Source organism: Pelophylax lessonae, assembly GCF_965119305.1.
Source record: "Pelophylax lessonae genome assembly, chromosome: 2".
Classification (NCBI taxonomy): domain Eukaryota; kingdom Metazoa; phylum Chordata; class Amphibia; order Anura; family Ranidae; genus Pelophylax; species Pelophylax lessonae.
In genome coordinates, this window is record NC_138769.1 from 374,617,084 (window position 1) to 374,632,078 (window position 14,995).

At 40.1% G+C, this 14,995-nt stretch overlaps 1 protein-coding gene across 1 annotated transcript in view; it reads right to left on the minus strand.

Annotated features, from left to right (window-relative positions):
• Positions 1–13,784: 13,784 nt before the first annotated feature.
• The window catches only part of LOC309548458 (bone morphogenetic protein 8B-like), a 93,582-nt gene continuing 92,371 nt past the window's right edge, over positions 13,785–14,995 (minus strand). The window contains exon 7 of the mRNA XM_082248403.1: positions 13,785–14,002. Within this exon, the coding sequence (XP_082104529.1) occupies positions 13,853–14,002 (150 nt within the window). The 3' untranslated portion in view covers positions 13,785–13,852. The remainder of the gene's footprint in view (positions 14,003–14,995) is intronic.

Consider the following 14,995-nt stretch of genomic DNA (forward strand, 5'->3'; position numbering starts at 1 on the left):
CAGGTTTTCATTGATGATATTTCCGTACTTTGCTCCATTCAGCTTTCCCTCAACCCTGACCAGTCTCCCAGTCCCTGCTGCTGAAAAACACCCAAACAGCATGATACTGCCACCACCATGCTTTCACTGTTGGAATGACATTGGGCAGATGAGCAGTGCCTGGTTTCCTCAAGATATAACATTTAGAATTAGGGCCAAACCGTTCAATCTTGGTTTCATCAGGGCAGCGAATCTTGTTCCTCAGTCTGAGAGTCCTTTTTAGATGATTTGTTTTTTGCAAATTACAAGCGGGCTTTCATGTGTTTTAAACTGAGGAGAGGCTTCCATCTAGCCACTCTGCCAAAAAGCCCAGATAAGTGGAGGGCTGCAGTGTTGGATGTCCTTCTGGAACTTTGTCCCATTTCCACACAGTAACTCTGGAGTTCAATCAGAGTGATCATCGGGTTCTTGGCCACCTCTTCCTAAGGCATTTTGCCTCCAGTTGCTCAGTTTGGATGGGGGACCAGCTCCTGGAAGAGTTCTGATTGTGCCAAACTTCTTCCATTTGGGAATTATGCAGGCCCCTGTGCTCTTGGGAGCATTCAGTGCAGCAGAATTTTTTCGTAGCCCGCCCCAGATCTGTGCCTTGCAACAATCCTGTCTCTGAGCTCTGCAGGCAGTTCTTTAACCTCATGGCTTTTGCTCTGATACAGTATGCATTGTCAGTTGTGAGGCCCTTTAGAGAGGTGTGTGACTTTCCAAACCATGTCCAATCAAATTATTTTACCACAGGTGGACTCCAAGGTGTAAAAACATCTCCGCAACCATCAAGAAAAGGGAGGCACCTGAAAATTTCAAGTGTTGCAAAGGGTTTAGATACTTGTGCCAATGTGATATTTCCGTTTTTTCCTTTTTCATACTTTTGCAAACCTTTCTAAAATAATTTTTTCACTTTGTCATTATGGGGTACTGAGTGTAGATTAATGTATTAAAAAAAAATAATTTAAACCACTGTATCAGGCTGCAACATAAAATTGAAAAAAGTGAAGGGGGTCTTAATACTTTATGAATGCCAACAAAGTTTGCTAATTAAAATATCAGTTGACTTTTATGTAATATAGGTGAATAATAGAGCTCAAAGGAACATACCATGTTACTTTAGGAGAACAATATTCCCCTTTCAACACTACATTGTTTTATTCCATAAAAGCTTTATTGAAGGATCAGAAGGTTACAACATCCATGTAAACGATTTAAACATACCAAGTGTCAGGGTTGGTGTGACAAAGAAGATACAACCAGAGCAATACACAAAATCTAATTGCAATATAGCTGATGCATAAAAGATATAAAGTCATATAAAATTGATATTTGGGTGGTCTAGAACAAGGTTACCACCTTGAGAAGCAAACCCATAGAAAGTGGGTAAACATTACTCAGAGTAGAGTGCCAACTCCAAGAGTTATGCTGATTTGACCTTGTCGCTCTCTAACAACCTCGTTGGAGGATTGTTCGCAGCAAGAGACATAGGTCGGTTCTACCAAAGGCTGAAGTAACTGTAAATTAACATTAAGAGGGACAGAAAGAACGATAAGAGGAAACCAATTTTTAAAAAAAGGTGGGAGGTGATGCATTTGTCAGAAAAAAATGACTCCCGTAAATTACAGTAAGATTGTCAGGTTGCTGAGGGCACAAATTGGCACAACAGTGACTTTTTCACAGCATTTCTAAAACTTCAAATGACATTGCATTCACTTGTGTAAGCATTTGATGCTTGCTCAGTGAACGCAAATGTCATCCAGATCATCTGACAGCACTAATTGGACCCAGGGCCTAATATGAGATGGGAATATATTTATTTTTAGGATATAGATAAATATATCATTTGAATATTTATTTATCTATTGTTGCTTACATTTTTTTTTAATAGACGGTCTGGATCTGGTCAGTGGAAACCACATTCAGACCTGCTCAAGCAGCTGTGAAGCAGCAGATCACTTCTAATAGAAAATAGAATCTATTGCTGGCTTCTATCAGCAAGCAATAGACCAGTATAGCAGTGATCTACTGCCTCAGGGAGTAAGGGGACAGGGTTAGAAAGCTCAGTCACAGCCTCTGTACTGAAAGGAAGTGGTCTGATGGCACCATACTTCCCAATGTAAAGATTCTGGGCTTTGTGCTGAATGACAGATGGAGCTTCAAAAAAGAAATATAAGAAGAAGGCGCACCAGCCTAGTGCATTATTGTAAAAAAAATTTAAAAAAACTTTCATAAATAGTAGTAAAACACTGCATTACTCACAAAGAGAATGATCACAGTCATTAAACACAATGTACCACCAAACGTGTGTCAGTCAGATAGGCACAGCTGATGTGTTTCAAAGAACATGCCCTCCTCTTCCTATTTTTTATTTTCAGTTCAGTGTCCCTGTACCGCGAAGAGGGCAGCAAAGTTGTTGTGCATTCACAGGCAGTCGCAGTTGTTGATGACCCTAGGTGGTCCAACTTGATTGTGCATGTAGGAAGTTTTATCCATTTTGGTTCCTATGATAAAAGAAAGACAAGCTCCAAACAGAAATATATATCCTAGATGGATATTGAAGTAAAGGTATCCACGTCCCAAAATTCATTAAAAAATAGGAACAAGGAGGGGCAGGGGGACTTTTAAAGGGGATACCGTCATTAGACCAATAATCAAAGTACATATAGGGTAAAAAACAATCTTTATTGGAAGAAACCATCATCATATATAGAAGAGATTGCTGTATTAAAAACATAGATACTGTATTGCAAATATTGTAGGTAGCATGCACAGAAACCCAAGGGGTAACATAAGTTTGATGTAATGATGAACGTTGATGCCCATACACTGGCCATACACTGGTTTGGTTTATATTCCCACCTTGGTATCTATTCATGTTAGCACATCGCTGCATCAGATGTCACCACCTGCTGACCGGGTTGAAAATGCTAACATTTTGGATATTCCATTATTTTCTCTTCTAGTGACAATGAGCACCAGGGCAAATACTCTATCCAAAACTGACCCGGGTGTAACAGGCTTCAGGTGGAGTCAGAGTTCTCAGGGGTTTTTTTTTTATGTTGCCATTCACTGAAGCATAAAGCGTTGAGCCCAATAAATCAACACCATGGAGTCAACTAGCATTTTTATAAGGAATGATCATCGGTGGCAGCCTACATGTTCCCTTATTAGAGATTTATTTTGTGCCACTGACCCAGAACGACCAGGAAAGTCATAAATTCTTATCTAGGCACTTTTTCTGGGTTACTAGCTCAAAGTATTGAAGCTGGATGGTTAGTGGGATAGCAATGCGACTAGAATTTGCAGAATGAGAAGTCTGTAAAGGCAGCCCCCATGTTTCTTTTATGAATGGTTCTCTTTAAGCATTCCAGTAATTGAGATGCCTCTGCTTCCCTTGAAGTTTATGTATACAGAAGTTGAAGAGGTGATGTTTGGTTAATGTATCGTATTCCAGGTAGTACAGTACTTCAATGCTTGTGCAGTGTAGAAACTCGAGCACAGTGTGTGTGTGTGTGTGTGTTTATGCTGCTTTGCATCTTTTTGTTACCATTTTCATGGCTAACAAGCTGTGTTCTGTATCGATTTCACCTCATGCTTCATGGGTGTTTACCCAGCGCCTGCATGAATGGCTGTTCTCAGCGGCTGAACAAGGTGACCCGCTGAACCAAGTACTTCTAAATGAGAGCATACAGTAACAGGTAGAAAAAAAAAACAAGGCGTTTAAATTTCCACTTGGCAGGGCATTAAGGACGGGCCTTGTTATTCTAGCCCACTTAAACGGCAAACCTTTATAGACTCAGATCACAAACCAGCAAAAACACTGGGCCAGGACTTCAGGATGTGAAAGCCAGCTGATGGTTGAGGAGGAATGACCTGATGACTTGTGGAAAGGAAAACATGAGGCTTGAAACAAAAAAAAAAATGTAAATATACACTGAAAGATAAAGAAAGCCGTGTGTTTATTTTCTTCCACTTTAAACAGTAATGCTCAAACAGCTATCCTGTTTATTGCTTCATAACAGTAACAAATGGCATTGGCAATAATAAACTCCAGTGTGAGACTGTGCTGCCCTAATGTTAACATGGGTGGTGTGCAGTTAAATAAGTGCTTACTTGACAGCTGTGGCTGCAAAGGCTGCGTATGTTTTATGTTAGTGTCATAAAAGGTACACTTAGAAGAAATAATTCACTGTTTTATGTTTAAACACATATCATTTAATTGTATACTTTTAAGTGGTATCTGCCTTGGTGGCCTGTGTAAATAGTACCCAAAATGATGCCTATAAGTTGGATTGGAGGATACGACTACTGCCCACTCATACTATAGAACAACCTATACATGTGCAAGATTGGCCAGGCCCAAACTGGGTAAACACTCCTGGTGTTGGCCTTATACCAGGGAAAACTTAATTTTAGCTGATATTCTTTTGTGGTATAGAAATGGTGAAAGACTTGTTCCCCGTACTAAAGAAGTATGGTGCCCAACCTGCAGCCTTCGGGGCCCCTGCAGACGCTAATTTTCCTATTACCCTGTTATATAGCAGTGATTTCTAGCAGTCTTATGTAATGTCTCCAGTCTATATGACTGTCACTTAAAGCATGTCCTTAGTCTCCAACAACTCTTATAGCATACCCATTTCTATGACCATCTCTTGTATTATGTCTGCAGTTTCTGACCATCTCCTAAACCATGTCTGCAGTCTCTGACCATCTAATGTATCTTGTCTGCAGTCTCAGACAATCTACCCTACCATGTCTGCAATCTCTGATCTCTTGTATTATATCCACAGTCTCTGACCACCTCTGGTTTTATGTCTGCAGTCCCTGACCATCTCCTGTATTATGTCCAGTTTCTAAACCATTTCTTGTATGATGTCCTCAGTCTCTTACCATCTCTTATATCCTGTCTTTAGTCTCTGACCATCTCTTGTATCCGATCTGCAGTCTCTGGCCATCTCTTGTATCATGTCATCAGTCTCTGGCCATCTCTTGTGCCATGTCTGCAGTCTCTGGCCATCTCTTGTATCATGTCATCAGTCTCTGGCTATCGCTTGTGCCATGTCTGCAGTCTCTGGCCACTTGTTGTATCATGTCCACAGACTCTTACCATCTCTTGTATCGTGTCTGCAGTCTCTGGATACTTCTTGTATCATGTCCACAGTCTCTTACCATGTCTTGTACCATGTTCTTAGTCTCTGGCTGCTTCTTGTATCCTGTCCACAGTCTCTGGCTACTTCTTGTATCATGTCAGCAGTCTCTTACCATCTCTTGTATCCTGTCTGAAGTATGGCTATCTCTTGTATCATGTCTGCAGTCTTTTACTATATCTTGTATCCTGTCCACAGTCTCTTACCATCTCTTTTATCCTGTCTGCAATCTCTGGCCATCTCTTGCATCATGTCTGCAGTCTCTGGCCATCTCTTGCATCATGTCTGCAGTCTCTGGCCATCTCTTGTTTCATGTCTGCAGTCTCTGGCCACTTCTTGTATTATGTCCATAGTCTCTTACTATCTCTAGTATCCTGCTCTTAGTTTCTGGCTGCTTCTTGTATCATGTCCACTTTCTCTTACCATCTCTTGTATCCTGTCTACGGTCTCTGGCTACTTCTTGTATCATGCGCACAGTCTCTTACCATCTCTTGTATCCTGTCTACGGTCTCTGGCTATTTCTTGTATCATGCGCACAGTCCCTTGCCATCTCTTGTATCCTGTCTGCCGTCTCTGGCTACTTCTTGTATCATGTCCGCAGTCTCTTACCATCTTTTGCATCCTGTCTGCAGTCTGGCTATCTCTTGCATCATGTCTGTAGTCTCTAGACACTCCTTGTATTATATCTGCAGTATTTTACCATCTCGTGTATCCTCTCTGCAGTCTCTTACCATCTCTTGTATCCTGTCTGCAATCTCTGGCCATCTCTTGTATCCTGTCTGCAATCTCTGGGCATTTATTGTATAATGTCTGCAGTGTCTGGTCATCTCTTGTATTCCGACCGCAGTCACTGACCTTGTTTTGCATTATGTTCACAGTTTCTGACCATCTCCTGTATCATACCATTAGTCTGACTATATCTTGTTGTGTTTCTGCTCTCTCTGGCACTGAATATGCACTGAATTCTATGTGCTGCTGTTTGGTGATGTCGAGGGCCATACATGAGGTCCACCATACTAAGAAACTGTTATAGGGAAAATCACTAAATACTTTAATTTCCAAATGAAAATCTGTGAGCAAAATAACACTTTCAAGTGTTCACTATCGCATTGGTGGTAAATTCTACACATCCCAATTACAAACCCGATTCCAAAAAAGTTGGGACACTGTACAGCAAAGAGTTTGAAGTTATCATCATCTACAGTGCATATTATCATCCAAAGATTCAGAGAATCTGGAACAATCTTTGTGCGTAAGGGTCAAGGCCGGAAAACCCTACTGGATGCCCGTGATCTTCGGTCCCTTAGACGGCACTGCACCACATACTGGAATGCTACTGTAATGGAAATCACAACGTGGGCTCAGGAATACTTCCAGAAAACGTTGGTGAACACAATCCACCGTGTCATTCGCCGTTGCCGGCTAAAACTCTATTGGCCAAAAAATAAGCCATATCTAAATATGATCCAGAAGTGCAGGCATTTTCTCTGGGCCAAGGCTCATTTAAAATGGACTGTGGCAAAGTGGAAAACTGTTCTGTGGTCAGACGAATCAAAATTTTGGAAAACTGGGACGCCATTTCATCCGGACTAAAGAGGACAAGGACAACCCAAGTTGTTTTCAGCGCTTGGTTCAGAAGCCTGCATCTCTGATGGTATGGGGTTGCATGAGTGCATGTGGCATGGGCAGCTTACACATCTAGAAAGGCACCATCAATGCTGAAAGGTATTTCCAAGTTCTAGAACAACATATGCTCCCATCCAGACGTCGTCTCTTTCAGGGAAGACCTTGCATTTTCCAACATGACAATGCCAGACCACATACTGCATCAATTACAACATCATGGCTGTGTAGAAGAAGGATCCGGGTACTGAAATGGCCAGCCTGCAGTCCAGATCTTTCACCCATAGAAAACATTTGGCGCATCATAAAGAGGAAGGTGTGACAAAGAAGACCTAAGACAGTATAGCAACTAGAAGCCTGTATTAGACAAGAATGGGACAACATTCATATTCCTAAACTTGAGTAACTTGTCTCCTCAGTCCCCAGATGTTTGCAGACTGTTATAAAAAGAAGAGGGGATTCTACACAGTGGTAAACATGGCCTTGTCCCAACTTTTTTTAAGATGTGTTGATGCCATGAAATTTTAAATCGACTTTTTTTCCCCTTAAAATTATACATTTTCTCAGTTTAAACATTTGATATGTCATCTATGTTGTACTCTGAAAAAAATATTGAAATTTGAAACTTCCACATCATTGCATTCTGTTTTTATTCACAATTAGTACAGTGTCCCAACTTTTTTGGAATCGGGTTTGTATTACAAGAGATGCTTAAATAGAGGGGCCAGTATTTATTTTGCTGTCTCCCAGCAAGAGATATCTCCATCAGGTATGGATGTCTTCCTGCATCAAAATGAGTGGAAAAATCAATTGGGAAAAACACATATAAACAAATACACACCAACACTGAATACTTGTTATATATTTATGTAGCAGTAAGTTTGCCAGAGACAATGTCTTTCTGAAAATAAATTATCTTATCTTACAATATACAATGTAATAAATACTTTAGTGCTAATGACATGTAAAATACATGATATATTTGAATCTGTTGCTTTTTCGATAGTAACTGGGTCCGAGGACAAAATCAAGTTAGTCCACACAATACTGATATTTTGGTTATTTATAGCTGTTGGTGAATTGAATTGCACACTGACTTCTTCTGTTTTTTGGAGCCTCCTTGTAGGGTTGTTTATCTCGTAACAACAAGAGTATCAATAATGCAATGTTCACAATGTAATATGAAATAAATAACCAACAGAGGAAGACCACTCCTCTCCTTTTCAATGGCTATGGCATATTGGTGTAGCTGGGATACAGAGATTGCTCCACCAAAGTTTCCAGTACATGTACTTTATATGAAACCAATGAACAATTCAGCAAGTATTATCTAATAACACTAATTATCACCAGAATTCTTTAATAATGCAGAGTGATATTATGTAGGATTTGTTCTTGTTTTATTTAATTTGAGGCTAATTAATAAATAAGTAAAATGTATTCTGTTAAATCCTCTTACCACTTAAAGTGTATTTCCACTATTGCATCCAAATTGGAATATCACCTACTGTTACATGCCCCCGTTCATGTAGTATACCTTAAAAACAATATTTAAAAATCGCAGCTCACCTTTAGATGATCTATTCTGGACACTCCCGCAGGGAGAAAATCTTAGGCAGTTCTCTTTGATTATGAGGGGCTGGGAAGCACTATTTACCATAATTAAAGTAATTCTAAAGGGTGTGATTAAAAAAAAACAAAACCAAATAACAAACATGTTATACTTACCTATTCTGTGCAATGGTTTTGCACAGAGGAGCCCCCAGATCCTGTACTTTTTGGGTCCCCCAGCACTCCTGGTTCCTCCCCCGCTGAGTGCCCCTAACAGGAGGCTTGTTGCTATGGGGGCACTTGAGCAGGCTAGCTCCTGAGCTGCGCTCCGGTGAAAGGACATTCGCACACAAAGCGCAGCTCGGCGTAACCCCCTACTCTCTCTCCTCATTGGCTCACTGGCTGTGATTGATAGCAGAGGGAGCCAGTGGCTCCAACTGCTGTGTGAGTCAATGACGGAAAAGAGAGACTCCGGAGAGCTGCTGCTCTCATGCACATAGCTTTGAACCACTTTAACCTGTCTGAACTGCATTAAGGCCCGTACACACGATAAGAAAATCTGTAGAGAAAATTTGTCCGACGACCGATCTGCCGATTTTCGGATTGTTAGTATGGTGCTTTCGACAGCCAACTCCAACTTTTCGGCTGACAAAATCCTGATGTACAGACTATAAAATTTTTGTTGTCCGTAATACAACGTTCGATTTTCGTCTCATTAGTACAGATTTCGACGGAAAAAAATCTTAAGAGCAAGACTAGGCATGCTCAGAGACGAAAGAACACATACAAAGCAATCCAACACATGACATCACTTCTGAAGTAGAATTCTGTCATACGGGAAAATTCGTATGAAAATAACCTCTGCACTTTCCACATCAGACTAGCATGCCACAAAAAGCGGACGACAGATCGTTCGATAATCTGATCGTGTGTACGGGGCTTTAGGCTGTAGGCAGATCTTCATTATCAATTGTAACTAGATTTGAACTTTGTCTGTACTAACAAAGGGTTAAAGGTGTAGAGGCTGAGCTTCTTGCATTGTAGGTTACTGAGCACAAACCTAGGACAGGCTCACTCTAACATTTTTCAAAAAACCTTTCAGTCAATCATCATACCACCTTCTGAAAAATATCTAAAAGGTATACAATATGTTCTTAGGCATGCTTTGTTAATGGAAACATATAACAAACATATAGTGAGGTTTTCCTAAATTTAACTGTTCTATATTGGAAAAAGCAGGTACTTTTATCCCCTTTTGGAAAAGCTTAGTAAACAATAGTCTTCCACTTAACCACTTAAGCCCCGGAGGATTTGGCTGCTCAAAGACCAGGGCCTATTTTGCGATTCGGCACTGCGTGATTTTAACGGACAATTCCGTGGTTGTGCGACGCTGTACCCAAATGAAATTGACGTCCTTTTTTTCCCACAAACAGAGCTTTCTTTTGGTGGTATTTGATCACCTGTGCGATTTTTACTTTTTGCGCTATAAACAAAAAACGACAATTTTGAACAATATTTTTCACATTTTTTTTATATGAAATTCCCCCCCTCCAAAAATGTAAAAATCTAAATTTTTTAACATTTTAGGCCAATTTGTTTTCTGCTACATATTTTTGGTAAAAAAAAACGCAATAAGCGTATTTTGATTGGTTTGCACAAAAGTTATTGCATTTACTAACTACGGGAAAGATTTATGTCATTTTTATTGTTTTTTTTTTTAACTAGTAATGGCGGCGATCTGCGATTTTTTTTTTGCGGGACTGCGACATTACAGCGGACAGATCAGACCCTTGACTGATATTTTTTACACTTTTGGGGGTACCAGGGACATTACTACAGTAATCAGTGCTATACATATGCACTGTTACTGTAAAAATGACACTGGCAGTGAAGGGGTTAACTTTATTGGTAAACAGTGGGTTAAATGTATCCCTAGGGGCATGATTCTAACTATGGGGGGGAGAGGCTTGTGATGTAACCACAGAGACATACGATCCTACATAGCAGGATCGTATGATGTCTGCAGTTACACCAGGGAGAATGACAGACGGCTGTGTTTACATCAGCCGCCTGCCTTTCTCCCTCTCCAGCAGGAGATTGCGAGTGGCCGGCGGACATCGGAGCCGCCAGTCACTCGCGTGGGGATGTCTGTGAATGAGCGCGGGCGGGAGCGTGCCTCCGGTGGCGCGAGCCCCCCCCCCCCCAGGCGGCTGATCGAGTGACGTACCCGTACGTCCCTTTGCCCAGCAGCGGCTGCCTGCTGCAGTATATCTGCGGTGGGCAGTCGTTAAGTGGTTAATAAGGATTCTTACAATGCCTTGAAAAAGTATTCTCACCCTTTGCAATTTTCCACATTTTGTCATGTTACAACCAAAAAACGTAAATGTATTTTATTAGGATTTTATGTGATAGACCAACACAAAGTGGCACATAATTGTGAAGTGGAAGGAAAATGATAAACATTTTTCAAAATCTTTTACTAATAAATCTGTGAAAAGTGTGGCATGCATTTGTATTCAGCCACCTGAATCAATACTTTGTAGAGCCACCTTTCGCTGTAATTACAGCTGCACGTCTTTTTGGGTATGTCTCTGCCAGCTTTGCACATCTAGAGTAGGGATCGACCGATTATCGGCAAAGCCGATATATCGACGGCCGATCTGCACTTTCCCCGATATATCGGAATCGGCCCCTGAGGTTACTGATATTGCCAATATTTCAGGAAAGTGCTGTACTGGAGTGATGCCTGCAGCTAGAGGCATCCCCCAGGTACCGGCGTCCATAGCCGACGGTTGGCTGTCTTGTAATGACAACCAATGCGACTGAGAAGCCGCTCGGCTGTCATTACAAGGAGCGGGAGAGGACGTCCCCCATCCTGCCGCCCTCCGCGGCTTGCCCGGGTCTCCTGTCCCACTGGGAGACCCGGGCAACCATCCTGCACGGCCGCCGAAGAGAAGACCCAATCAAAGCCGCATTTGGCTCTGATCAGGTCTCCATGTAAAAACCCGGAAGTGATGTCATGACATCACTTCCGGGTACTTGGCGCCAAATTAAAAAAAATGACAGCATTCAAAACAACCAAACTTGGCGTTTTGAATGCTTTTAAGTGCAGAAGAGGGGTTTGGATTCTTTTAGACCCCCACATCCCTCCAGTACCTTAAAAGAAATGAAAGAAACATTTTTAATGTACGAAAATATCGGCCAATACCGATATGCGATGGCCAAAATATCGGTATCGGCAATAAAAAACGGATATCGGTCGACCACTAATCTAGAGTGACATTTTTGCCCATTCTTCTTTGCAAAATAGCTCAAGTTTTGTCAGATTGCATTTCCACAGATTCTCAATTTAATTTAGGTCTGGACTTTGCCTGGGGTATGAATACTTTTTCAAGGCACTGTATGTGAATAGAAGTTGTCCTACAAAATATGAAAGAGTATGATCTAAATGGTTAGCTGATCCCACCACGGCATCACTGGCACTGTTCTTTAGACTGTCATGAGTACGTTTTCCTTGATTTTCTCATACCTTAGCTAGGATGGTGCCACATACGGAATGTTCATTCTCACTCAGCGATGATGTTATTTTGCATTCTACATTTCTGTTTGATGTAGCGACTTTCTCTAATCACACCCACACAACCACATTAACAAATCCATGTGCTATCCATGCATACAACGGTTATGTATGTGATACTGTTATTCCAGCACCCTTGCGTGGGAAGCACACGCTTCTCATTTTTTGTTTTGTTTTGTTTATTTTTGTCATGTTGTTTTTTTGTTTCTTTTGTATGTGAAAAAAACCTTAATAAACACATTTTCAAAATAAAATAAAAAAATTTGACTGCAAAAGTGGAAATACACTTAAAAACTCCCTGCTGGATGGAGTGGCTAGCACATACACTAGAATGTTTTTTCCTTTTTTTAACTCTTGCATTTGTAACACCAATATCTATGTGAAAATCTTACACTGTACCCAACTACTACATTACTGTCACATTCTAAACCAAAAAAAACAGAAGCCTCTTCCCACACTTAGAATCCCTATTGATTCTAAAGGAACATCAAGACAGCATTGGTATTGGCAGAGGAGATGGTGTGAGATGTTGTCTAGCCCAAGGATCACTGTGATGCAGCCATCAAGCAAAATAAAACCTTGGCATATTTGCTATGTTATTAACATACTACATTAAAATCAATGGCAACTGCTTTATGCAGTAAACAATTGAGCTGTTGTGCAGTTAACAAACCAATTTTAACCTTTAATTCAGTGAACAAGTGAAACAAAGAATCTGACTGATTGCTGTGGTAAAAATGTATTTTTACTCTAGTCTATATCGATCAGCTCCTGGACATTTAGGGGTTGATTTACTAAAACTGGAGAGTGCAAAATCTGGAGCAGCTGTGCATGGTAGCCAATCAGCTTCTAGCTTCATCTTTTTGACAAAATAAACTGGAAGTTTATTGGTTTCTATGCAGAGCTGCACCAAATTTTGTACTCTACAGTTTTAGTAAATCACCCCCTTGCAGGGATCTCCAAAGTACGGCCCTCTAGCTGTTACGGAACTACACGTCTCATGAGGCATTGTAAAACGCTGACGCTCACAGACATGACTAGGCATGATGGGAATTTTAGTTCCTGAACAACTGGAGGGCCGTAGTTTGGAGACCCCTGCCTGTTTAGGATAATAACCTTTAGTGGTAAGAAAGCTTTTTTTCTGTGTACCTAAAGGTTTTTATATATATTTAAATAATTGAGGCATAATCAAATGTTCTCATGCAACTGAATTTGTGAATTGAGAAAATACCACATTATGGCCATTAGATTACACATGGAGTATCATAGGAAATAAGTATGCTCATCATCGCCATCTAGTGGCTATTGTGCAATATTTTCCCTATTCACATATTCAATCTGCAGGGATTATAGCCTGAGAACATTCAGTTTTATCTGATTTGCATAGAACAAATTAAATGCAGTTTTAATCGAAAAATGGCAATGCTAATTTTTTTTAGGTACACAACAGTGTTTGCCAGTGGAGCAACAGGTCCCAAACTACGACCACTATAGGCCATATAGAAACCTGATCCTGCCAAGTTATAATATGTATTGGGACAAATACACAGGTCCCAAACTATGACTACAATAGGCCATAGAGGAACCTGATCCTGCTAAGTTATAAGATGTATTGGGAGAAATACTTGATACCAGAACACATTAGCTCTTTAAAATAATCATGACAATGCTACTACAGTAAATAAATGCAATTGTGCCAAGAAGGCACTAAGATTTCCTTAATTTATGGTCTAGACTTGATCATTTGTGGTTTACCAAACAACGTTTCAGTTTTTTGAACAATCCAAATGTTCGATACGTTTAAACATTACCAACTGTAGCTTTTATAAAAACAAAAAAAAAGATTGGCAATAATCTTTCCAGTATTATGTCAGTAAAATGCATAAATATGCTTCATATTTCCTTAAGTTCATATCCCCATCTTTCATCTTGATCAGTGGCATCCACAAGACTTAACCACCATGTTCCGATGCTTTTTTAGGATGACATTGTTGTTATTGTCATAATACAGCACTGAGGTGGCTGAGAGCTTTGTTGGAGCACAGCAAGCTTTAGGAACACTTTCTGGCTTCATAAGGTGAACCTGGCAAGGAAAATACCGGTTACTGCCAAATACTCCTTATATATTTACTATAACTAAAGTGAAACAAAGCATAAACAAATAGAGCAGATGTTGACGTATTTAAGAAAAACACACAAAACCAAACGATCGAAAAAAAAAAAACGTATAAAAGAGTGATTCTTCACAGCAAAAGGTTCAGTTCGGTAGTTAGAATACTTTCAGTTCATTCTTGAATGTTTTCTTTGGCAGAATTCGTTAGTAGTTTACATTGGAGTCCTTATTACTTCTTCTTTCAAAGCTTGAGTTGAGTGCTACTCTGTTAAAGGCTTAAGAGATGGCTGCATGTCTCTGGATCACTGTCAGGGATGCATGCTGGCCCCTCTTTTGTTGGGTAATGACTTGATAAAATGATTAATTTACTAACTTAAGTACAATGAGATCACCATTCTGTATAATAAAGCTGAAATGCTCTAGGATGACTTGAAATAATTACACCTATTTTCTGTAGATTTTATGTTAATCTAAATCCCCTAACAGAAAAACACGTAAAACTTTACTGTTGCAGCTGATTTAGTGCATTATTTTTACACAATTCTGTTATGGCGTCTAAATGGTAACACTACTCTGTATCTGGGCAGCTGCTAAAAGTATTGCAGTGTACAGAATGTAAACAGATAAATATGAGATTAGGATTTTTAGAGCTGTAACTACGTAGGAAATTGATCCCCGGAGAATTAGGCAGGAAATTAGTATAATGCCAATGTCAGCAGCAGTAATTATCTGTTCTTGTAATAGGGTAGCTGTTGAGACAAACAAGACCACATAAAAAAAGTTCACTTGGCTAAAATGGTATTATCTATATCTGGAGGCATAGTTAACTGCCAACACGCAGTGCAAATTTGCAGCATCTGAGTCTTACATCTCAGCCAAAACGTTGTTTGAAGTTCTATTCTGAAAAGCTTTAAAATTGGAACTTTACCCTAAAGGGAAGTTCTACTTTATCCCCCCACATTC